This window comes from Emydura macquarii, unplaced genomic scaffold (assembly GCF_026122565.2).
Source record: "Emydura macquarii macquarii isolate MOO-44397 ecotype Brisbane River unplaced genomic scaffold, CSIRO-AGI_Emac_v2 contig_3128, whole genome shotgun sequence".
Taxonomy (NCBI): domain Eukaryota; kingdom Metazoa; phylum Chordata; order Testudines; family Chelidae; genus Emydura; species Emydura macquarii.
In genome coordinates, this window is record NW_027133265.1 from 2,011,685 (window position 1) to 2,037,769 (window position 26,085).

At 39.1% G+C, this 26,085-nt stretch overlaps 1 protein-coding gene across 3 annotated transcripts in view; it reads left to right on the forward strand.

Annotated features, from left to right (window-relative positions):
• Nucleotides 1–1,382: 1,382 nt before the first annotated feature.
• Nucleotides 1,383–26,085, forward strand: part of TEC (tec protein tyrosine kinase) — an 87,285-nt gene continuing 62,582 nt past the window's right edge. For 2 of the 3 annotated variants that reach the window (XM_067531110.1, XM_067531108.1), the window contains exons 1-2: nt 1,383–1,924; nt 17,187–17,369. In XM_067531110.1, coding sequence (XP_067387211.1) covers nt 1,919–1,924; nt 17,187–17,369 — 189 coding nt within the window. In that variant the 5' untranslated portion in view covers nt 1,383–1,918. Of the gene's footprint in view, nt 2,136–17,186; nt 17,370–26,085 lie in introns of all 3 variants that reach the window. The other variant, XM_067531109.1, reaches the window with a different exon arrangement.

A 26,085-nucleotide genomic window follows, 5' to 3' on the forward strand; every position in this document is an offset into this window, starting at 1 on the left:
AGTCAGATGAGTTTATGGAAGATAGGTTCAGAGACACCTTGAGCATGGGATTGCATCCCTGATCATTTTAGCTAAAGCCATTGATGGACCTATGACTGCCAGAAGCTGAGATTGGACAATATTAAAAGATCCATCCCCTAATTGCCCTGTTCTGTTAATTCCCTCTGAAGCATCTGCATTGGCCACTGTAAAAAGACAAGATGTTGGGCTAGATGGACCATTGGTCTGACTCAGAATGATCTTATTTATTCTCACACTCATGCTCTTCTTTCCCTTTCTTACTCCATTAACTTCAAGCTTTATGTTGAAGTCATTCCATGGGAGTATAAATCTTACTGAATTGGCAGCAGTTTTGAGTCACAATTGCAGGGTCAATCTTCCTGCCTTTTTTGCCATCATTTGGTTAAACAATTCCACCTGTTGTTTCTTTCTGCTCTTCCCCACCCCCATTATTTTCTACAAGATTTTAAAAACTCTTCTCTCCTTTGTATCATCTTTTTTTAAGAAAAGATAAAAGGTACTTTTTCTTGAACAGTCTTTTAGGAGCGCCTTCTTCCCGTGGTTGATCTGTGTGAACCGAGGGTGGTGAGTCACTATGGAAACATCATTTGCAAGCAGTAAATGAGAAGAGGTAAAATTCAACAGCAACTGCAGAAGTGGCTTTAGAGTGTATAAATAGACTTTTAGAACAGACCAGTAACAGATTTATCATTTTCATACAGGTCCTGGCTGGTATAACACCCCACTTCCTCTCCTTACTCCCCTAAATCTATAACAGGATCTTTAAAAAACACTATTGGGGACATGCAGTGAGTGAGTGGCCCTCTGAGTCCCCCACCACAATTTGATCTCTTAGAGATTCATTCCCATTTATGACATCCAAGGGGATCTCCAAACAAAATAAAAGAAACTAAAAGGTATTTTTCCCACTCCTTCCCTTGAGAGAAGGAGACTCAGAGTAAAAGACAAAAGGTGGTCAATCTCTTCATCAACCCTTTGGAGTTTGGTTTATCTGCATGTGTAGTGTTTTTAATCAAGGTTAAGTTCTACCTCCAACTTCTCCTGTTACCTTCACTTTGTACCTGAGCCACGCAATCTCAGAGACAGCAAAGTGTGAGACTGTTTTCCACCTGACCTGTTTCTGTAATCAGCCATCTTCTCTTTAATGACCACTCTTTCCTCTGAAGTGGGGCGGCTTACCCTTTTTAAGCTTCCTCCTTCAGAGCAACGCAAGCCTTACAGGTGTTTCTGGTTGGTGCTGGCTGCGCCCAGAGGAACTTGTGAGCTACCTCCCTACTAGAGTAAGGACGTGCACCCACACAGGCAAAACAGCTGTTGCGTACATTTTAAACAGAGGGGATCCCCAACCCAAACTGTCTACCGGATCCAGACACTAGTGAACGGGGGAGCCAGTTTGGATCCAGTTCTGAATTTTGTGACTTGGGCCCCTGTTTATAATGCCCTGAGACACTACACCGAACTGAAACACCCTCAGTTGTTGGGGGAGTTCACATTTGGGTTTGATTCCAATCCCGAACTTTGTGATTTGGGCCAATTTCTCATTTCAAATTCCCTTTCTGACATCCTTCACGCGCCAGCACTGGAGGAGATCTATAAACAAGGACACTTCTAAACACTACAGCAATTGGAGAGACTGGTTTTATGGATGACAGGAAGAGGGGAGGGAAATGATCAATGTTTGGGGAATACGCTGGGCGTCAGAGCCATTAAACTCTGTCCAGAACCACCCCTCCTGTCACTCTGCAGTAAGACTTCTCTGCACAAGTCCAAGAAGCAGGTGTTTCACGAGTAAATCTAAGGGCAGAGCAGAACACTTGGCAGAGGAGGCTCTGCATAACGCGCAGGACACAGAGAGAAATTTGCAGCTTCCTTTTTCTCAGCGCAGCCGCCTCGTAAAATGAAAGTAAGGGAGTGAGCCCCACCAGAGGGCTGGGCTGCCGGGTTCTTGCTCTCCGGCGGGCAGTGGGAGGAGGAAGAGAAGGGGGCGGCCCTTCTCTAATGGTGACCTTCCCCCGGCAGGGTGAGGCTCAAGGCAATCTCGCTCCGACTAGATCAGGAGTTCAGGGTTTATCAGCAGCAGCAGCAGCGCTGCTCGGCTTAAGCCTCGACCCCAGGTAAGGGCAGCGCTGCTGGGTGGGGTGATTCTTCCTTTCCCACATGCTGCTGCAGTCTGCCAGGGTGCAGCAGCGAGGTGGGGAGGTGAGGGGAAGGGCATGAGGTGGGGGAAGCGGACAGTTTGCACCCCCTGGCGGGTGTGGTGGAGCCGCTCTAATAAGGAAGAAATACTACCGAGCAAACTCCGAGTCTGTGCTTCTCTTACCTAGAGGTTTCTCTCTTTCTGGCCTTGGGCACCTGGGACATCAAGGTTGATGACTGTTGCCATATCTAGGAGGGATAAGGGGTAATTGGTCCCAATTCATACCATGTAGAATGCACCCAGGTACTTGCAATGACAGATAAAATCTGCAACAAGTAGCAGTTACCGTAACTCGTGTGTCCCGTCTTTCCCCCCTCCCCCCCCATATTGGTTGTGGGGACAAGGAAGTAAACAAATAAGTAAAATAAAAATTATATATATCACAAGTCAGTGGAAAAGGGCAGACAAGTAAATTTTCTGCCTGGCCTGATAGATTTTCCTGATCATTTCATAAGCAAGCAATATTAAGAGAGTTTGTTGGTTAGGATGTTTCTGACAAGGCCAATACAGTTTCACAAACTGGGATAATGTAGATAAAAGGGGTTTTATGTATGCAATTTTAAATGTCTCACTGAAACACCCTCAGCAATACCCTCAGAACTTGCTTTGTTCACTTTAGTTACTATGGTATCTGAACACTCTACGTGTTAAAACAGATGAGATAAAACCTGGATAGATTAGTTATAGTTTTAGATTAATGGATAGAGTCTTGAAAAACTGTCCTGGAAATTTAATTTTAGAATGAAGGAGTGTCCCTTCCAAGGAGTGAAAGTTGGCAAGTCTGAAAATATAGTGTACATTAATGCCTGTACAATATTTTCAGTTTGTAAAATACTATGTAAAAGTGAAACATTTCTTAATAATAGGACAGCAAGTGCATGTTAAAGCTACAGTATATGATTCAAAACAAACAAAGCACAAGTATGGGGAGGTTAAGCCCAAAACCAAATAATTTCAGAACATAGCGTGTCTGAAAATAGGAGCTTATAATGGAAACCATTTCTCAACCTTTGCTAAAACTATTGCTATAGTATAATACTCATGCATTATGGGCCAGATCATCAGCTCCATTGTAAAGTTGAAAAAGCTCTGCTGATTTACACCCTATATTTCTTGGTTTACATGATCTTTCTCCTTGTATGTAACTATTGTGCCTTTTTAGAGTAGACTACTCTAAATTTATGAAGTTTCCAGTCCTCTTCCTCTGTATCAGTAGCTTTCAGTAACCTTAAAAATTCTCTTTACTTTTTGTCCTAGCAATATGATTGTCTTGTTGCTGTTGTGAATGTGTTTTATACAATAATTACTGACAGCCTACACAGTAGCTGACTAAGTTCCGATGATGCCTTTACTCAGGCATTCTTTCCAAGTCTTAATGTTCCTATGCCTTTTGGTGATTATAATTATTGGTGCTTTGAAAACAGAGCTTTGATTGTAAACGTACTCTAAACTACTTATTTTGTGCAATAAATGTGTATCTTATTTTAATAGATTAAAGTCTAGAGTCCTTACGTAACATCTTTTTGTGAGTCTAATGAACAAGAATATTTTTATTTCAGAATAAAAAAACTGACCATAGCCAGGATATCAGCAATAAATATATTCTGTGGACACGTGCTTCTTGCCCATTTTTTTTTTCAGAACAGAAATGCTGTAAATTATTAAACAATTGTAGAAATAACACTTAGCTTTCTTTTGTAGTAAAGTGTGCAACATTTTCTGTAATGTGGCTGCAGAGTGAAATAGTGTTCAGTGAGTGGGAACAAACTGCTACCTCTTGTGGTTAGTACATAGTATGTTTTCAGTTTTAAGGGGACAGGGACTTATTGTGTGTGTGGGTCCCCAATTGCAAAATCATTGTAGGTCCCCATGCATAACTAAAAGGTACCCTCTTTCTCCTCCCCACCTCAAACATTCTGCTTAGACCAAGCTATCTTCTCCGCATCAGTCACTCCTTCCTTTTCATGCACAAGAATTTAACTAGCTTTCTCCCCCGCTTTGGTGTGGCTGCCCCTTTTTTCTTCTTATCACCTTTCTTCCGTGATGTTTCCTGCTGCGTCTTTTCGGAAGGGCTCTCTCTTTATTCTCATCTCCCAGAATGCTTTCCCATGCAGCAGACATAAGGATGACTTCATGGGACGGAAGAGGACCCTAATGTGCACTCCAGTAGTGGGCAGGGAACTGCTTCCTCCTGTGTGCTGCTCCTATAATGAGTTGTATTGGAGACCTACGCATGGGAAGTTGGGGTAGGCAGAGTTGGGTTAGTGAACAGTTTAGGAGCTTAGAGGAAGCTGTAGGCTACTTCCTTAGCAGCAGGGTCCTAATGGTGTTGGATGTCTGGCAGCTTCATCCATGCCCTTTAAGTGTTTCAGCATCCCCTATTGCTGCTTTTTTGCCCCTTCATATCCCTCCCCGCCACATAAGTCAGTCAGAGAGAAAGTGGTGGGGCAACCATTGGAGTCTTATTCTGGCTTCTGTTAATGGCCATGCCTCCTACAGGCAGTATCACAAAGGAGTCCAGTCCCCCGTGAATGCTACAGAAATAAGAAAAACAAGGCTGTTGTGGAGGAAAGTTTGTTTTCCTTAATTTCCACTGAAGTTTAGCCTAATGGCAAACTTATTTTATTCATTTATGTATTTTATTTCAGCAGGAAATGAGACTTCGCATGCTCAATTGCCTCCCAGAAAGAATAATACTATAATATTAGTGTTTTAGACTACAGTAATGCTAGTCAAGCTTGGCACCTGATTACCAAATCTCTCTCTCCATGGGATATTGACACAATTGTGATCAGCAGAGGCACTCAAGCTGGAGTCCACTCCATTTAAACAGAGGCTGGCAAGGCATTCTTCATAAAGGTTCACTGACAATGGAAATTGATCTCCTCCTTTTTTGCCAGATCCCAGATTTATTAGACTTCTAGATATACAAGCCCTCCCCTCTTAAAGTAGAATTTGAAAATGTTACGTAATTGTTGACTGACAGGTAACCACTAGAATTGTATATAGTCTATTATATTACATGTAATTGTTGGTTGCATTTTATGAATTGTGAATTTAATTTTTTAAGAATGCATTCAGAGACCTGGATGGTTGCTTACAATAGCTAAAAATGGAAATAAGTAAGATAGAACTGATGAACAGTGTTGACTAGCAACAATGTTTTATTCAGTGGGTGAGAGGTCATAATAATTGTATCTTGTGATTTTATGATAAGGTAACTAAGAAGTAACTAACGTCACCATTGTATAATTTCTTGGAAACATGAAGGACTTTTTTTTTTCTATTTAAAAAAAATATCTATAGTAACTTTTAGTCACTTTATAAAGTGTATCATTTTTATTCTATTTTGCCTTGGTCCATGTGTATTGTGTTAACTTTATAAATTGTGTACACAAACTGTAAAAATGCTTTAATTTTTATGCATGTGTTTATGTCAATACATAAGACCTTTTCTTCTTAGAAGACAATGCAATGAGTGTGAAAAGATGCCTAACCTCTATTAGCCAGTGATGTTTTATTTGTTTTGCTGTTTTCCTTTGTCTTTATTTTCTCTGGTCCTCCTCCTTTTTTCACTGCTGAAATGTAAGACTTAGTTTAAAAATGCTATAGCATGTGTTTGTTTGTGTTAAGGTTTCAACATTAGCACAACAGAGCAAAATTTAGCTCTGCTGCAGAAATGAGATAACCAGATACCATAGTATAAATATCAAAGTGATTAATACAATAATATTCTGCCATGGCATGCTCATGGCTGGTGTAATGAAAAAGGCCTGATTTTACAGTCTGGAAATGCACATGCCTCTACTAAGAGAGCTGCTGTATGGTTTGCATCTGTGACATAGATATTTTCATTTCTGTGTAGATGGGCACAAGCCGTAAGTGTGGATCCAAGATTTCCCCAAACCTGGGTTGTTTGTATCCTGCGGTTTGGTTCTAATATATATACTTAACTCTCTTACCACCTATGAACGTGGTGGTCCAATGGATTCTCATTGTATAAACTCCAAACAACCATGGCATACTGCTACCTGTAGTTTTTCGTGTCATGGAAAAGACCAGATCCTGGTCCCACTGAAGTAAATAAGCCACTGACAACAAAGAGATCGGATTCTCTTCATCCTAATAGGCCATGCATAAATTTGGGACCAAATTCATTAGTCATTAAATTGGATGTACTTCTTGGGAAGTCAACAGAATTGCACCTGCTTTCTTCAGTGCTGAATTTGGCCTCAAAACTTATGATTTATTGAACAATGGGTGTTATATTAAAACACACTTCACCACCTCAGGGTATCATTCTCATAGCCTGTCTTCCCCCCTCCACTCAGTTTTTATGCACACATTTTAGAAATAAAATAAAAAACAGTGAAAAGTTATATTTGGTACAGTAGGAAAGCTGAGAGTCAGCTGGAACATGTATGTCATTTCTATCTTTTTTGATAAAACAGGAACCAAATACTGGTGACTGGTATTTATTTGACTATTGCACTTTCACGCTGGTAATAAGTTACCCTCTCCCTCAGGCTAAGCCTTTCAGACAGTTATTCATAGTAAGGATAATAAAAACAGAAAAAACACCATGCCCTATAAAACTTTACCCAAAACTGAAACCATGGGGGAAAAAAAAGGGGGTTAGTTTTACAACAGGAGTAGAGGAAATTCTACACACAAGGGCTGATCGTGGTCAGAATAAAACACGCTTTTGGAAAAGAAAAGCAATTTCAGGAGTTTCTTGAAAATAAGGTGGGGTGGACTGAGATGGGTGTTCAGGAAGATTAGTTCCTTGCTGTAGGGGCCAACAGAATGAAGAGCCTGCTGTGCTAAAGCATCATGGTAGAATCCCTAAAAAGTGAGAGATCCATTAAAATGATGCTTAGAGAGGAATTCTTGACTTTAGAGAGGGTCTACACCCTTACTGATGTTGCTCATGGTAATCCTATTGTATCACCCAACTATTTAAGTACTTAGAGAGAAAAGACAAATCTCTGGGGGAAAAAGGGCACTCTGGGTGGCATAGATGACCCCATCAGGGATCCTATTAGGGCCAGAAAACTGTCTAGCTCTTGAACATAAGAGTGAGGCACTATCAATCAGGCTTTGTGGATTCCATTGGTCCAGTAATTTTCAAAGCACCTAGAAGTTAGGCAGTGCAATGCTCAGCATTGCAATTCTTAAGGGCCTTTGTGGATCTGGGCCCTGGAGTCTTTATCAGACATATTTTCCAATCCTTAATCATTCTTGTGGCTCTTCCCTGAACCCTCTCCAATTTATCAACATCCTTTTTGAATTGTGGACACCAGACCTGGACATAGTATTCCAGCAGCATTCACACCAGTGTCAAATAGAGGTAAAATAACCTCCTTATTCCTACGTAAGTTTCCCTTGTTTATACATCCAAGTATTGCATTAGCCCTTTTAGCCACAGCATCGTACTGGGAAAACAGGACTATCCCTGTAGCCACTGTTATTATAGACACAAAATTTGGCACTCTCATAAACTATGTGAACAATTTAAAAGGGAAAACAGGAAAAAATCCCATGTCATATACAGAAAATGGTATAAAGAAATACTTTGATAATAGGGAGGTTAGAGGAAGTGTGCATGCCAGTGGCATTCTTTTGATATTAAATAGGTAGTTTGATATTGCATGGGGTATGAATTTTTAAAATATTTTGGGATGTGGTCTGATTTCTGTGTAAGAGTGGAAAGATCAGTGATTTAAGCCTACTGTTTAAGTGCTGGCCTACAGAAATGGTTAAATGAAGTGAAGGAACTTGGAAGTAGGGCTTAAGATCAGGGGCTAAAATTTCACCAGGCTTAAGTAAACAGATGATTCAGACAATCTCCTTTTGATAGAAATAGTTTTAAAAGTTTTACATGTAGGGAGTTTCATCCCCATCTCAGTTTGAGATAGTGGTTTTTCTGAAGATGTACATGTTGCACCAAATGTTGCTTTTGGGGAACATCAAACAAATGTCATACCCAAAGTATCAGAAAGATTTAAATCAGCCCGGTATGTTCTTTGTCAATATAAAATTAGTGAGAAAACCAGCTATAGAGATGTTACAGGAAATAACTTATCTACCTCACAAGTGCAAGAAAAATTAACAGTAGGCCAATTGCTACTGCACAAACAGTCTTTAGAATTCCCAAAAGGAACAAAACTGCAGAGTCTAGTTTATCAGTATTGACATTTTTCTAGCTCTTGATCAGCAGAGCAGCATACAAGAAAAAGGAACTTCTGCTACAAAGATCACAGGGTTCTCCTCCCAAATTTCACATTTACCTATTTTTTAAGCCTGTGATGGTGCTGCTCTCCTTATCAGGAGAAACTTGTAGAATAAGAAACACTGAGGCAGCAATTCTGTATTTGATTAAACTGTATGGTCGGAATTGCAGAGCTGATAAATTCTGCAACTCTATCCTCAGCAGAATTAATGGACTCTGCTCCCTATAATCTTCTGTTTCTCTAGATCAGCAAAGCACTATTACAGAATGAGTTCACACATGCATGCTAGCGCTAGCACTCACTCTCTTCTCTTTTGCCAATGAAAATAGGTCCTACAACAAAACCAAAGTTTCCTCTTGACAGAGAATAAACAAAAATTACCCCTAAATAAAATGTATGCCTTTCCTTTTCTTCCTTTTGTATCTGTTAGCTGGACCCAATAAGTGAATGAGCCTTAGCGGCATCTGTTTTCACATAACTTAAACCTTCCTGGCCTGAAAAAGAAAACCTGCTTTTGGCCTTGGTTCAACCTGGGTAGTCCGTGCCCAACTGTCCAGGGCTTTCTGGGACCTAGATGAGCAATTTTCTCATCACATAGAAAAAGTTAATGTTATTCATGTCAGTAGATAAACAAGGTGTTGAGTTTTGAGTTTGTATACTTTGTGTGCATTAATTAGAAATCGGTCTAAGCTGCAAAGTTCCGATCTAAGTTTTTCCATGCTTTGAGAGGGTTTGGATCTGGGAAAATCAAATATGACAAAATGCACACATAGGTACTGTAGGAGTAATACCAACCCCAAAAACTCAAAAATCGTGAGTATGCCTGAAAAATTGAGACATTTATTAATGTAAGGTTTTTTTTTATTGCCTCTTGATTTTTTTAGCTCTCCTGCCAACTTCAAATGTGTGTGTGACAGACTGTAGCAATTTTTTAAAAAGATGAACTGCCATGCTGACCCTATATCACTTATATTATTTGAGAGGGAGGGCTTAGCATCTCTTACTGCTGATATTGTAAATTACTTTAATGGAATCTTAAAAATTAGTTTATAGATAATATAGGGACTGGAGTAACAACTCCTGCGAATGAAGTAAGGTTCTCTATCCAAAGAAGAGGTATGGCACAGGCAATAGCAAGAACAATAAAATAGTTGTGAAGAAAAGTAATATTTTGTGTTTAAAGATTACACACGCTGTGTGAGGCGTCTAATTGTATATGATTAATGTTTAAATTAATTTGATCAGCTGCAGCCCATAATCAACAACTGTTTTCTTTCTTCACTTTTGCTCTCATAACTTGACTGAAGTATTCATGACACCTTTTAAGGGGCAGAGCTTATTTCCAGTTCTCTCAGGTAGATTGCTCACCCACTAAGAACAAGATTAACAGGAACTTATCGAAAGTTATTGTTAATACAAAAGATACATTAGAGTAGGAGTTCTCAAACTTTTTTTGCTGGGACTGCCTTTGAAAATATTTCAAGCTGTGAAGACTCTTTCCCCCCCTCCTCCCCCAAAGGTGATGACCTTCCCTTCTCCCCCCACCCCATACCATGCCACCAGCAGCTGCAGCACTCTCTGGCCACTGAGCTCTGGAGGCAGCGCAGAAGTAAGGGTGGCAATACCACAACACCCCTATAATAGGTTTGTGACCCTCTTTTGGATCAGGACCCCCAGTTTGAGAAACACTACATTAGTGGAACAGTTAAGGTACAAAAAACAGAGCTATTCGGGGTCAGGGATTATCATACTGATTCAAAATAAATTAATGTGGTCTATTCTTAATCTTCATTTGTGCATACCACAAGATCTCTACACAATACACTGTGATTAATGGTCTTTGCTCAAGAAAGACTGGAACAACAAGGAGATTTATGGTAAATCAGGATTGGAGTATGATGCAAAAGTTATATACCAGCAGTTTTCACTACTCCTAACACTACTATTCAAGTCAGTGCCATTATTCCCTCTCTTTCTTAAGCACTAGACTCATTCACAAAGTCATCTTTAAATAAATCAGCTGATTCTAGCAAACATAAAGATTAATATGATGAGAAAAATGTTGCTAATTGTATAGATCCCTGGGAACATTTTTTCATGTTCCTACTTTTCTATGTACCAGACTGTTAAGTTTGGTTTTTAATTTTGTACACTAAGTAGGTAAATAACATCTCAAATACAAAAGGGTTTTTTATTTGAACAAACCAGTTAAAGGTAAAATGGTCTGAGTACGTTTATACATATTACAGGGCTTTCACCTGTGAGGAGAATGCAAAAACTAGAATTGTTTAGTCCTAGGAGAACAAGTAAAAACTCACTTTTTAAGACTGAGATATAATAAAATCTGATCAGTCTCTCCTTTTTACATTATTCCATAATATGAAAACAAGGGGTTGCTCAGAATTAATAGTAGACATATTTAAAACATATGAAAGGAAAGACTTCTTTATACATGATGATTATTTTCTTTCTTTCTTTTCAAGAGTGGCAATGAGTGTTGTGCTGCACAAGGCACAAAATAAGCCAATCAGTTCTCTGCCCAAAGTATTTTCTATCTATAAGGCAATATGAAGAAGGCACACTAGGGAGCTGAGAGGAAAGAATAACTTGTAGTCAACCTGGGGAATGCTCTATTGCAGGAGGTCATAGTCAAGAACTGTAGCTTTATTAACAAAGATTTTGGATAAATTTATGACCATTTGTAATTAAACAAGATAAGAGGAATCATGCTACCAAGTGTAAACTCTTCATTTCAGGGATCAAGAAGGAAGCTCTCTGTCCTCCCTCTTGCTTTCCCAAATTGCCCAGTGAATTGTGGATATATTTCACCTTTTATGGAGGCATGTAATATAGGCCACTGTTGGAGGCAGAATACTGGACAAGATTAATCATTCATCCAATTTGATAAGATGAAACATATCCATGCCAGTGGACTCTATTTAAGAGGCATTGTCTCTAATTTTCAGTATTGTATTGACCATTTATCCACTCTGGCTATTGAAAAAGCTCTTTGGGTCTGGATCTGGTCTTGAGCTATTTTTACTCCATTGTGACTATTGTATTGAATGGAGTTACTCCTGATTTACATGAAATCAAATGAGATTGGAACCAAGCTCTTTGGGTACTGTGTACTTCAATGGAGTTCAAAGACATGTCTTTATTTATCTCCTCAAGTCTGTATATAGCTTACTACAAGCTTAAAAAACAAAAATGTAATTGTTGTGAAAAACTTAGTGCTCCACTCCCTGGAAGTAAGTATGTGTGTTGCCCTCACAAAGAATGGAGTGGGGTTTTCAACCTGAAATCCCACACTCATCTCAGATCGTCTGCTAGAGGCAAACTTTTCACCCAGATGCCTCTATGCTACTGTTTAATTTCCTACCTGCAAATTTTGCTTATGCAATTATTTGCCCTTGCAAATAATTCATTTTATGTGTACTGTGGACAATTATATCTAGTTATCTAATTTACATACACACAGGCCCATTTTCACAGAGACTGAGATTTTGCACATCTTTGGGTACAATTTTGAAGTTCGCCTGAAAATTTGACTGAGTCATGTTTTTGCCTGTTTAAAATAAAAACTAGCATATGTAGGAGAGGAGAGGGAGTTTCTGAGAGTCTCTACTTTCATCAAAAGCAAAGCAATGTGTTTTGACTTCTTTCTGGCAGCATATAATACACTAAAAATCTCACTTTTATGCATTTTTTCTGTCTCCACTTTTGAAATCGTATGACAGACTTTGGTAACAGCTAGTTTGCTATATTTCTATTTTTATTAAATTTAACTTAATATATTTTTTTTATTTGTTTCTTTTTTTATTTTATTTCTCAACTAACACCGTGTTCAGTTCTGCAATCCTTAGTCCTGGTGTGTAGTTGTTACTCACAGGACTAATCCCACACTGGCTACTCATATAAATAAGGGTTGCAGATTTGGGATCAGAATTGTGATATACTGTCCATACATGTTATGAAACTGTACCCATCAGAACTCTGCTTCAAAATCTCTGCTTCAATTTAAAGAATTGAAGTTTACATAACTTTAATTTAAATTACATAATAGGCTAGATAATATATTTATAATGTTAACAGCACTGGGACTGCTATTACTGTAGTTCAGACTGATGGGACTAACAGGCAATGCATTTGTCTGACTCTGTGGCAGAGCAAATCCTGGAGAAGAGCAATTGTGCAGGGTGGAAGGAGGAAGTCTATTAAAAAACAATTTTCCTGGGTGGGAGCCCATCAGTTTAATATATTGGCTTTGCACCACAGAACATGAATTACCAGATAAATGTTATTGTAAAGAAGGAGGAATCAAAACTTGGAAAATATAGAAGTCTGAGTTGGGTTTTATTTTTTGTTTTGCTATTCTAGCTGATGGCATTCAGGTTTGTGTCAAACATTTTTCTGTTGCCATTTGAGATTGTTAATAAAAGGTTTTATTTTCAGATTTCCACTGTGTTTCTGAACCACTCTTTCAGACTTCTTGAAGAACCATACAGAGGTTTGTGCTAGATGAAGTGAAAATCCTTGGTACACTAAGACATTATTTAGATGTAGAAAGGTGCAGGTCAGATTTGTTTGCCTTATCTCCTTGCTATTTATTGGAACATCCACTGTGAAATTCTTATCATTCCTATCAAGTTTAATATTAAAGCTGGAAAACATTTTCTCAGCTGGCATGAATGTTTTAACTGTTCACCAGCAAGTTTACAGTGAATAATTGTTTCAATGAGAGACTACAATTCAGTGGTTGAGAATAGGAGTAGGAGATCTGGGTTCCAGGACCTGCTCTGCTTCTGACTCATAATGTGATACTAGTCAGATTACTCAACCACTCCAGGCCTCTTTTCCCCATCTGGAAAATGGGAATGCTGATATGCATCTTTGTAAAGAGCTTTGATCTCTACAGATGACAAGTGCTATATACATGTTAATTGCTATGCTATTGACAGATTCAGGAGTAAGGTTCCCACCTATTGATATTTGTTATGAGGAACCAAATAAGCATGTTGTGATGCTATTCCAGAACACTTGCATGTCTGCCTCATGTAAAGTTGCCTCATTGCATATTGACACAAAGTTCTGACACCTGAAATAAAATTGGTAGGCATTAATGGCTTGATTTTTTTTCAGAGGTGCTGAGCACTACAGCTCCCACTGACTTCCATGGTAGTTGTGGGAACTCTGCACATTAGACAATAATTGCTACCATGTGAGATAGACCTGCAAGAACTGGGCAGATCCTTAACAAAAGGATTATGAAAATTTGGAAGTGTGGCAGCCTGAAACTTCCACAACTGGCTGGAACAAGATGAGGGATGTGTCAATGGAGGGCGGTTTCAGTTTCTAAAGAATGATTTAATAAGATTTATTAAGTAGTAGAATGCTTGGAGGAAGTGGTGGAAGTAAGAACTAAAAACTACAGGGCTTTTTTTTTCTTTTCAAGTAAGTTTGATTGTGTTGGATTCTCTTCTAAGAGTTATTACAATTATGAAAAGGAAAGTTTCAAAACAGTGTGTGAAGATTTAATTATGTTGACTGTCACTTATATGAGTGGAAGCTGTGGATAAAAAACCCTGCTGCTTTGAAAAATGTATGCTTATGTAATCAGCTACCGAATCTACAGTAGATCCTGCTAAGATCCTGAAACAGTAATATGTTGTTAGCATTATGTGAATAGGGGAGTTGGTTCCTAATTACAAGGATGTGCATTTAACAATGTTTCAGTGCAAATAACCACCAGTAGCAACTAGGTATTGTGTTTCCACAATATTGACAGTGACTGATTTTTTTTTTTTTTTTAAATGCCTGGTCTTTTTTTTTCTCATTTTTGTCGAAAGTATTTTTTTGTGGTGTAGGACTGAACTGTCTTGATTTCGTCATGGCTGGCAATGAAATGGCACTTTCTACAAATCACCAGTTTTGAAATTGCAGTTGATTTTGCTTCTGTTTTACACTTCTCTGTGTTTTAGATACTTAAAACAAAGACTAGGATTATGGGATTACAAACTGAGGCAAATATTGATATCACTTTCAGCTGCTACTATCTGGAACAGGAATTGGTGTAACAGAAAAAACACAATGGGGGCATGTGTGTGAGAGAGACTGCAATTGGGGAAGGGAGGAAGAAATTATAGACAGGAATATTTTAAGATGACTGCAGTCAGACTGATTTTTTTTTTTTTTAAATCATTGAAAAATTTTTGTATTTTCTTACTTATTCTTCTGTCCTAACCTTCTCCTACCAACTTTAGGACTGCTCTTTTCTTTTTAAAAAGGAGTGTGAAACTGATACCCAAATTTGGCACCTGAGTAAGTGATGCGAGCATACAAGACCACTAATAGCTATAACACTCTTTCTTCACCACAGAAATGCAGTTTAATCAGATGATCAGCAAAATGAAATTTGTGTATGTGTGTTTGTGTATGCATGTGAGAGAGAGAGAGGGAGAAAGTTCTTGCCACTTTTTTTAGTCAGCTGCATATTTGTGCATTTATATTTATAAGAATATAAAAGTACCATTTCAACTTTTATCATCTTTTAGATACAAATTCTAACCTGTTTGCATAGCTTTAAAGCTATGTGTAAATCTTAAACTAATTTTATAGCAGATGCACAAATATACAGTACTTCACGAGGATGGGATAGCTGCTGTGAGTGAATGTATATATCTGTGCTGGTGAGCAAGTAGATGTATGGGGGGGGTGGGGAAGTGGTGAGAAAGCACGTAGCACAAACAACAAGGGGCACTCAGTGACAGGACTAGGTTAGTAGAAGAGATTAAGGTTGTAATTTCACATGATATTGCTAGTAAATGATCTAACATTAAACAACTTAAAATGTATAAACTATTTGGGTCTAGATGGAGACTAAAGCAAAAGAAGAGAGACTGGGTAGTGACATAAAAGTTGCCCAAATTTTATTAAAAAATTATTATTATAATGTAGTACTGTGAGACGGTTTGTGGCTTCTGAATATTTGTAGTACAGTATTGTGAGATTTGTCATTTTATCCATGCTAGATATGTATAGTCCACCAAGAATTTAAAAGGACAAACATACATACATTTCCTGAATTCATTTTGAAACATTCCACTGTGCAATGATGCGTCAATGACTTGGACATCAAATTCCCTGTCTCATTGATGGGAAGACCTTTGCCTCCAGGCACATGATAAATAAGAGCATAAATTAGAGCCTTTAGAGAGCTAAATATAGCTGTTCATAGGTGGAAGGGAAAATTCTCATTTGCTGATTTGGGGAACTTTCAGTATTTGCCTAGAGCTTGTTTTTCCAAACTTGAATTGATATTTCCAGTCACCAGTGCCTCATGTGAGAGCTCATTTTCAGTCTTAGTATTCACAAGATATTTTGTCCTACATTTTCAAACATGTCTACTAATATTGGGTGCTTTAGCTGTGGGGTGCTCAACTTGAAACATGGAGGACCTGACTTTCAGAGGTATTTAACACCCACAACTCCATTTGACTGGTATCAGTTACAGTGACAAGGGTATTAAAGAGGTCTGATATCTACATAAAGACCATGTGAATTCACTGACCAGGATTTTCAAAACTGATTAGCAATTCTGAGTGCCTCAATTTTAGGTGCCCAATTTGAGATACTTTAAAAGGGCCTGATTATGAGAAGCAGGTACTCGGGCACTTTCTGAAGTTGGACACCCAGAAATTGATGTATCCCAAATCACTAATCATTTCTCAAAATCTTGGCCAATTTATTAGATGATTTTTCAAAACATAACCTCTTGATGCATATTCAATTTCTTTGTATTACCATTTATGCATACAACTCATATTTACATATGCAAAGTTGCACATGCACAAATGGAGACCACTTTGAAGATGTGGCCCAATGTATCTAAAATAAATGTCCGAACGAATTGGTACTGATTGTGCCACTTTTCTTTTGCTTTGTGTGTCCTTATCTTGAATTCCTGCTTCTTATCTGTCTTTGACCAATAGTTTCCTTTTAAACTTATGGCACCTATAAAAAAGTTATGAACCCTGAGAGAGTTATAAAAACAAAGTTCTGAGCCATGAAGGATTTTACCCCTAACTGCTGAAACTGTCATGACCAGCCTTATAGTAGGAAGGAACCAATATTCATTTAGACCTCGTATTGTGCAACAGTTTTAAATGGCTGTTTATCTGAAATATTTCTCAGGTTTATGATGAGGATTATTTAGAGATAACAAATATCAATAAGGCCTCTAACATATGCATATGACCTCTTACGCCAGCCTTGGCTGATGAACAGTCTCTGATGTACAGTCCACAACTTTTCAGTAAAATTCATGTTTAGGCTCACAGTGAATATGGAATTGTGGCTTATGGAGAGTGTAGATCTAAGCATGTGATACTCTATTTTGATCCATATGGTATTCATACACAAGAGGAGCAATGCTGCAATGTACTTCATTTTGTATCAGTCAGGTACAGTCTTCAGGTTTCTGGCAACGTGCCAGTGTAACCTTCAGTTGAGCAATGTTTGAACATTCCTGTCTAATTAACTTTTGTTAACTCAGACCCAACATCCTGGAAATTGTTTTCCCCAGTTTTCAGGTAGCTTCACTTAACAGCATCATCCCTTTTCAATTCAACAATGCAAACAGCCTATCTGTAGGTCTGTTTTCCATCGAAAACTCTACTAGAGTATAATAAAGCTCTCCCCTTTTCTTTCTTTCTTTCTTTTTTTGCTCTTTACAGGATTTGATTTTCAATGGCTGGAAACAGAGATATCAAGTGGCCGAAATGAATGTGAACACTATCTTAGAGGAGATTCTGATTAAAAGATCACAACAGAAGAAAAGGACTTCTCCCTTAAATTACAAAGAGAGACTTTTCGTGCTTACAAAATCAATGTTGACATACTATGAAGGACGAGCAGAGGTAGGAGATAAGGTTTTATATTCCATTGCCTTTGTTCTTTCTTGACAGAAATACTTGCTTTTTTGTATTAATGGTTTTCTTCCTGTAGTATATTGACCCTTGTCTGCTCTGGGAGGTGTGATGGCTGTGTGTATCACTGAATGGGAATCATCATCCATCTTTCCTTGACTGATAGTGCAGATTTATGGAGATTTAAATGATGAATCCATTAAAAAGCAAATGTAAAAAAGGATCTAATCAAAATCTGTCAACTATTAATCCCTAAAATGATTTTAATATCACTCTTTTTCTAAGAAGTATTTAAACCAGGATGAAGATCTGTCTCCTGAGTACTATGTTAGAAAGGATTAAGATACAGCTGGAAGTTTAAAAGTATCTCATTTCCTACAGAACACTATGCAGTGCTACATCCCCTGTTGAGTCTCTCAGACTCTGTCTTCCCTGCAGAGTTAGTCCACCCTCTCATGAAGGTGCTGCCCCTAACCCTCTCCCCACGTACACAAAAACCTCTCACCTGAGGTTAAGTGGTGTTTTCAATGAGGGCTAGCAGACACTTCTCAAGATAAGGGTTGGAGCCTGGCTTCTGCTTTTGCTCAGGACCACATATCACTGCCCACGTTTCACTGAGCATGCTAGCTAAATCACTGGAAGGCTGATAGGCTTCCAGCACCTTCCCACAATTTCCACTTTGTACCCAGAAGGACAGACAAGTTCTTTGGGAAAGAGCTATAGAGCTCAGCACAAAGAACCATGGGTTATGCCCCCATAAGTCCTGGCGACACTCCTAGAATCGTAGGACTGGAAGTTGACCTCGAGAGGTCTTCTGGTTGAGTTCCCTGCACTCAAGGCAGGATTAAGTATTATCGAGACCATCCCTGACAGGTGTTTGTCTAACCTGCTCTTAAAAACCTCCAGTGATGAAGATTCCACAACCTCCCTAGACAATTTTTTGCAGTGACTAACTACCTTGACAGCTGGGAAGTTTTTCCTAATGTCCAACCTAAACTGCCCTTGTTGCAATTTAAGCCTATTGCTTCTTGTCCTGTCCTCAGAGGTTATGGGGGAGCGCAGCACCAGTGAGGACACAGTAACTTGGATATGACTTTGCAGTATTGCTGCTTACACCCAGACTAGGCAGGATGCTGATCACCTGGGTTAACTGTGAAGTGAAGACACATCCAAAGTGACAGGAATCAGTTGCAGACACTAAGACAGAGAATACAGTCAGGCTACATTACAACAGCAACACCATATTTACTTCATGTATTATTATATGCAAAAAACTACATTAAAAGAACATTGAGATTGCAAAGTCAAGCATTTTGCAAAAGTTAGGAAATGCCATGATTAAAATTGCTTGTGGCCTTGTCTACTGTACAAGCCTATAGATCTTTCTTCCCTTATCTGCAGACTTAACTTCTTTTGTATTTAGTTAATGTACATGCTAGAAGAAACAGTATTTGATGTATGAGCCAAATTCTTCTCTCCTTTACATTGGTATACTCATTTAACCATGGTTACTGAAATAAAACAAAATACAAGCTTGTTCTTTGCTACACTAGCAGCTGAATCATTATCAACACCAATTCATCTACTGTCAGCAATAGCTAATTGTTGTAGTGTAAACAAATCTTCTGACACGCACCTCAAGTGAGCTCTAGAATTATTTTTATCAGATACTCTTGTCCGTACCAGGTATAGGCTATCTTCAAAATCAATGGCCCCGATTCTCTACTCCACTAAAACCACTCTGTACAGTTTAGCCAGTAAAAACTAGCCTTAAATGACTGGAGATAGCCTGTGGAGAATTCCCTCTGTTCTTCTGTCTGTAGAATGGAAGTTGGCGGAAGTGTGGCTCTGTTGCCTCCTGTGCCAGCTGTGCCATCCATGGTGTAAGGGGAAGGATCACAACAGGGACATTCTTGGGGCATGGTGGAACACAGCACCACTGTGCCTGATCCTCAACAGGATTATTGCCTGTTACAAAGTTTATGCCAGTGGCAGAATTTAGAGTAGGCCCCCTGCTGCTCTAACTTCCACTGGGGCATGCAGCCAAGGATCAGAGAGCTGCAAGCAGATCCCTGCAGCCACTACTCTCCACTACAGAACGGAGCTTAGACATAGTGAAGGATCAAGGTGTATACTTGTATTACTATATTGACTATGGAGTTCACAGGTGTACTTATCTTGGAACGTGGATTAATCTGTCCTTTTTCCCTTCATGGGGCTTTGGCTTGTAAAGATTCTTGGAACAGTTACCTAACCGTGCATGTCTTGTCTCAGTTAACTTCTGGCTCAGAATAAAGATAAAATTAACTTAAGCCTTTTCATTGCTGCCCTGAGAAATCTGTCTTTCTTGACTGAAATTTGTATGGATGCTAATTGAGCTTCCATTGATTTGACTCAGAGGATTATCTGAAGCATTTTTTTATTCTCTCTGTCTGGGTCCTAAGTTTGGAGAGACAGGGTGCATATCTTTCTATAATTTCATTTTAACAATATTTCTACTCCTGTATTAAATAGAAATTGACATATGAAAGCCTCTCGGAAATACTGATGTTAGTGGTTCTTTGTGTCATTGAATAAGCGAAGTGGAAGAGAGTCTGTTTTTTAGGTTTCTGGCAGAAGTTGTAGATCTTCATCTACAGTAAGTTAGTTGATGGTATATCTAGGATGAAATAGATCATGTAGACAAAACTAATGATTCAGTACTAGAGTAGTTCCAGTGCCTCTAGTTCTTGTATCTTAACTGATTTGAGCAGTAGCCCTTCAACCACTTTACTATAATACAGTAATGTGGCTGAAGTATGATGGCTGAGTTTTGGGATATTGTTAATAAAGGATAGATATGGATATGGCACAGAACTAAACTGCAAGTTAGGACTAATGTTTACAGTTAAGGTTGATAAGTAAGACTGGGAAATTTTCAAGAGGATGTCATGATATCTCCTGATCCATTCAATTGTAGTGAAACCAGTCTGCATCAAATGAGACGTATTTAAGAACTCTGGGCCACCTTCTGCGGCTGGATGCATATGCACAGCTCCCTATGTAGCCAATGAGGCTGACTTCTGAAATCCTGACTCAGTTTGTACATTCCTCAGGCAAACACCCACTGAGTCAATAACTGAGTAAAAAATGAATGAGGAGCCCAGGACTTGACCTAAGGTGAATAACTGGGCCAATCCATTAACATGGGCTCAAAGTTAATATACACAAGAGAAATTGTGGGTGGTTCATGACTATAAGTAAAGAAACAAAATTAGATACAGAGTATGTCTGGTGACAGAAGTGGAACGTTATATATATTTATAACAACAAAAGGCAGCCAACCATAGAGAGGTTATTTTTGTAATACTAGTGTGTATTCTAAGTAACTGTACTGTATGCAATCATCAGTTGGAGCATGATTTGTCCTTTACACCATAAGCTGTACAGAACACAGATTTTCTGTTCTTGGTTTGACGTGTCCTACCTATGTTAACATGTCACGATGCTAGTTAAATAATAAAAGCTGTCTAATAGTTTTGATTTATGAAATAAGTTTTTAATATATTGTTCAATCTGTTCTTAACCTGCTAATTGTCTCTTTATATCTAACCGTAAGCAACTTAGTCACAAAAAGCATAACAGGAAGGTGGTCCAACATATTCATGGTGAATCTGGATTCTGCTGTCCTTTAACAATGTAAAAGTAGTAATGAAGAAACATGTACTGTAAAATACTGTTGAAATGGAGATATCTAGTGCTTAAAGTGTATGTGGGGGGGGAGAAGGGGATGTCACAAGGGATTATAGACCTGACCATAAATAAATTAAAAAAAAAAAATTGAGATGGTTCCTGAAGAGCATACTCGAAGCATTCTTACCAAAGCTGCTGCTCCCAGAGTGCCTTCCCTCACTCAACTCACACACTAATCATATCATCAATGCTTTTATCAGTAAAGCAAATTTGCATCATCAGGAAAAAGGGAACATTTTGCAGGTTAGCTTCAGTAACCAATTTTTTTAAAAAGGGAAACCACATACAGCACAGTGAATGAAACTTTGGGGAGGGAAAATTTGGGCCAAGCACACTGGGGCAAAACCCTAGACTTATGAATAATACCCATTGAATTTTAGTGTTCCTGGTAAGCAGGTAGGGTCTTTGTTTTTAAAGGTTTAATTTATTCAAGGTGTTGTGCTTTTAGAGAAAGGAGAATAAAGAACTTTGTAAAAGATAACAAGGAAAAAAGATGGACACAAAAAAAGCACCACAATTGAGGTACACCAAGGATAAATTTAGCTCAGTGTTATCATGAGAAATTTAAGAACAAGTTAGAAAGGAAGGATGTTCTATTATGGTTAGAGAGAGCTTCCATTTTTGGCTGTATTGCTCAGATACTGTGAAATTATTGTGTGGGTGTTGGAAAGATTGTATGACTATGTTACAGGATTGTACTAACAAGAAAATGGACAAGTAAATTAGCGACTGATTAAAAACTCCCAAATTTCACTAAACTGTTGTGGGTTGAACAATGTGTCAGTGTTGGAAAGAATCCCTACAGCCAATTTTCACATTGCAAAAGTGGCCAGTCAGTGCTGAAGATGATTGAACTTATCCGTAAAGATGGAAAACTTTCTGCAGATTTGCTTATCACATAGATGCTGGAGATGGGGGCAAACAGACATTGCCCTCCTTTTTAAAACCGGAGCATGTTGACAGCCAGGGATGACAGTTCAGTAGTGCAGCAGGGTGGGCAGCTGCTCCCTGGAGGAACCCTGGTCAACTGCAGTGCTTCTTCCCCAGCTTACACATTATCTACTGGCTCATCTGAGCACAGAGGACACAGCTCTGGGTGGAAGGGGCACCCCCCTGCTGAGCCCTGCGCACTTGCAGCAGGTGAGTGGGGGCACTCGGAAGAGGGTGGTGGAATGGGGACTCCCCCCTTCATCCCTCGCTCTCTCTGCATGTGGTTGCGGGGTGGGTGAGCTACATGATGGGTGCTGCCATGTGATTTGGGGGTAATACTTTGGTTAGGGGGCACTGCTAGGTGATTTGGGTGGAGTTTGGAGGTGAGGAGCATTGTCGGGTGATTTGGGGGTGAGCACGAGGCATTGCTTGGTGGGGGGCACTGCAAGGTGATTTGAGGCTGTATAGTGGTGGGAGGCACTACTAGGTAATATAGGAAATGATTACAACAAATGCTCCTGAAATGGACTCATTTTTACATCTTAATCTTAAAAAATCCAAGACTTTGCAGGGGCCTAAGTGGCCCTTGGACTTCTACTGAAAGTTGCCCTCTCTTATTCAAATCTGAAATACACTCCCTTCCAGCCATGAACAGCTGTGCCAACAAAGCCCAGCAAGCACCCAGGACCTGCTCTGTGTTGGGCCACATGTGTGCCAGCCAGGTCCTGCTCTGTGTTGGGCCACATGCTGGGCTGTCACCTGCCAGCTGAGGAAACCATGACTATGGTTCCTCTTGGCTCTGAAGACCACCCAAGGCTGATCATGACTTTGCAAATACAAGAATGGAGGGAAAAGTGCTGCCTTTGCCTCCACCGTGGGCACTGAATAAAATCTGAAAAGTTCTTTGGCCTGGATTCACAATGGGATTTAAACATTGCGGTGCTGTTTTGCAACCCTTAACTTTCAGGCACCTAGAAAATCACAGGAATGATGATGCTAGGATCCACAAACTTAGGCTCCATATACAATGCATGAAGAGAGTTAGGTGCCTAAGAATGCAATCCACAAAAGCAAGCACACTAGACAGGGAGCCACCAAAGCTAGCCAATGGTAGATGCAGAGAGAGGTGTGTACTAAGCTGTGCCTCTCTTACAAAAATAGGCGCTTAACTCTGGGCTTCAGGGAGATGCCTATCTTTGCTTGTGATCCACAACTCTAGCCTCTGAGTAAGGTGTCTTAGGGGCCTAAGTTTGTTATGAGAATAAAGGAGGCACCTCTCTCTCCACACAAAACTGAGGAGACGGGTTGGTTGGAGATGGTGATGGCAGCAACAACACCGTTGACTTTATAACTTTTAGCTCAGTTCAGTTTCCAGGTTCAATTCCTCTCTCTGCCTGGGAGGGGGAGAGGATATTAATAGGGGTCTCCCACCACAGGAGAGTGCTCTAACCAGTGTGCTATGAGATATGTATTCTGGTGTGGGGGTCTCTGTCTCTCCTGTTGAAGCTACTCCACTGTGTCTAAATAATTAGGATTGGAGCAGTGCCTTAACCACCAGGCTACAGTATAGAGTCATTTGGAGTGAGGGGTTGCCAAGGACAGTAGATAAGAACCATAAAGTGAGACAGGGCAGGAGAGCTAATGAGTCAACAAGGTAGCATTGGAGAGCAGAAGTAGCTTGTAACAACCTATACGGTTACATAAGCTTGTCTTTGTGGAGTTAAATTAAGTTATGGTGAATGTGTTTAAGTGCAACATTTGAAAAGTGGTCTGGGTCTTAGATTGTGTGTGTGGGTGTGTACCTTGGTGTTGTGGTGACTGTGATTCTTTAGCTATATGGAGCCAAAAACATGAGGCAAGCAAACATTTTCAAATAGGGGTACTTTAAAAATGCTTTCTTTTCAAAAGTTAGTAACTATTTTACCAAGCAAATAACATAGGGAATGCAATTGTCCTTTAAAGTGTTCTGTTAAATTTTGAAGAATAAATTCAGCCAATAAATTTGGCAGACATTGAAAGGAAATGCTGGTAAGATAATTAGAATTGCTTATTCAGCATTGGTTGTGTGCAGTAGACAGAAATGTTTCCATGAAATTAAATAAAAATAGGGTTCACTGTTTGGGAGTTGTGATACCTGATCAGTTTTCTGCAATGATAAGGAAGTGGGCATTGGTGAGCCTTGATCCTCCTAGGTATTTGGTGTTCATATACACATAGGCAACTCTCTTCCCCCAACCCTTATAACAGAGGAGAGGAATGGATTTAAGCGTATCAGCTTGATTCAGTAAAATATAGTGAAGAATTCAATAAAGCTTTCTGGAGAGAGAGAATCTTTCTACTTCAGTGTTTTCTGTTATTTTATTTAAATAAATTAAGTAAATAAATATTATTTTAATGATAGCAAATCAGGAAATTCTTAGACCAGTTTTTATTTAAGTGCAAAATTATTTAGCTTGCATTAGCTGAACACTCCCTTCCTTTGAATCAGGGTTCCTGAATGTAATAGAACAGTTGGGTAAAACTAATCTTATTCTTGAGCATCTATGGACTTTTAAAAATGTATTCTTATTGATTTGGAGGCTCAGCTGACATTGAATTAAATACTTTTGGGTAAAATCAGCCCTGGCATAAGTGAAGGAACTCCGTTTCAGTGGAGCTGGATCTACTGATATCAAGGCTAAATTGGGCATTTTTCAGTTTTAATACCTCATTTCATCAGCGTGTAGCCTTTTCTGCATGGGCTGAAGTTTAATTTGAGGTAGTTACTACATTGTTTTATAGACTGCAGCTGCATTCACTGACTGCTACATACCCTCTTCAGATGATGTGAAAATACAGTATGACAGTATTGTTTTGATGAAGAAACAAGCAAGAGCAACCAAGACACTTTTATGATGAAAATTGTTTTTAAAAAAATCCCTATATGTATTCACAATCCACAGAGAATTAGAAAATTCAAAATATTTAATAAAATATTTAATGTATGGTCCTATTTATTAAGGTAAGCCCCTTTTTAAAAAAAGGAATCAAACGTTAATATTGTGGGTTAGTTAGGCTCTTCTGAAATAATCCTGCTACTCCCAGAAAATCAAAGGGGGCAACAATTAAAATATTGAATAAAACACAACATTAATAATGTGTTTTTATTGTTGACAACTGTTGAATTAAATGTTGTTTTAATAAGTCCTTTTTCAAACAACTAAGTTCATTTTCAGGAGGCCGGAGGGTTGATGTCCCAAGAGGAGTCTGTGAAAATAGTTTCACAAGTGTGCAGCCCCAGATACTGAAAGCCAAAATTTTCAAGAGTTGCCACTGATTGTGGATGCCTCCAGTTTTGCATATCCACCTTGAGATACTCTGGACCTGAAGTCAGTACCTTGACAAATCCAGCCTAAGACGTCTCAGGTTGGGCTCCCAGAAACAGGCACCCTCCCTCAACTCAGAAGCCACGTTTGAAAATTTTGATCCAACAGTTTAATTACTTTAAAGGGTCAAATTCACTGGTACAGTGCAGCTGCTTTGTGTCACTCTTGTGACGCAAAGTAACCATGAACCTTTCTTTGTATGATATGTCTGCACTCGAGTTACTCCTCTTTCCCAGTGAATTGTGGAAAAACATGTCTATCGTTTCTAGATGTACAGGGGGAATTTTGGGATGATGATGATGGACTAGCAGCACACAGGTGGAGTTAGCCTGCATCCACCCTACAGAGTGGTCTTGTTAGCAGCTGACAATTTATTCTATTCTCATTCTAGGTTTAGCCTATATATAGCCCCTGACTGAGTTAAAAGCACAGCCACACTTAAGCTAAGGGGTTGTGTGTGTAGATGGGACTAAAGTTAGGGGCAACACTTGAGTTATTACACAACTTAACTTTGAAAATGAAGGCAAGCTAATAGTTAAATCAGGTTTACAAGCTGCTTTGTATTCCCAGAGAGATGAAAAGCAGCCAGGATGTCCTAATGAAATGGTTCAATATTTTCAAAACAATGTGTCTGGAAAATGTCATATTAGCTGCTGTGTGTTTGTGTTTAAGTTCTTCAT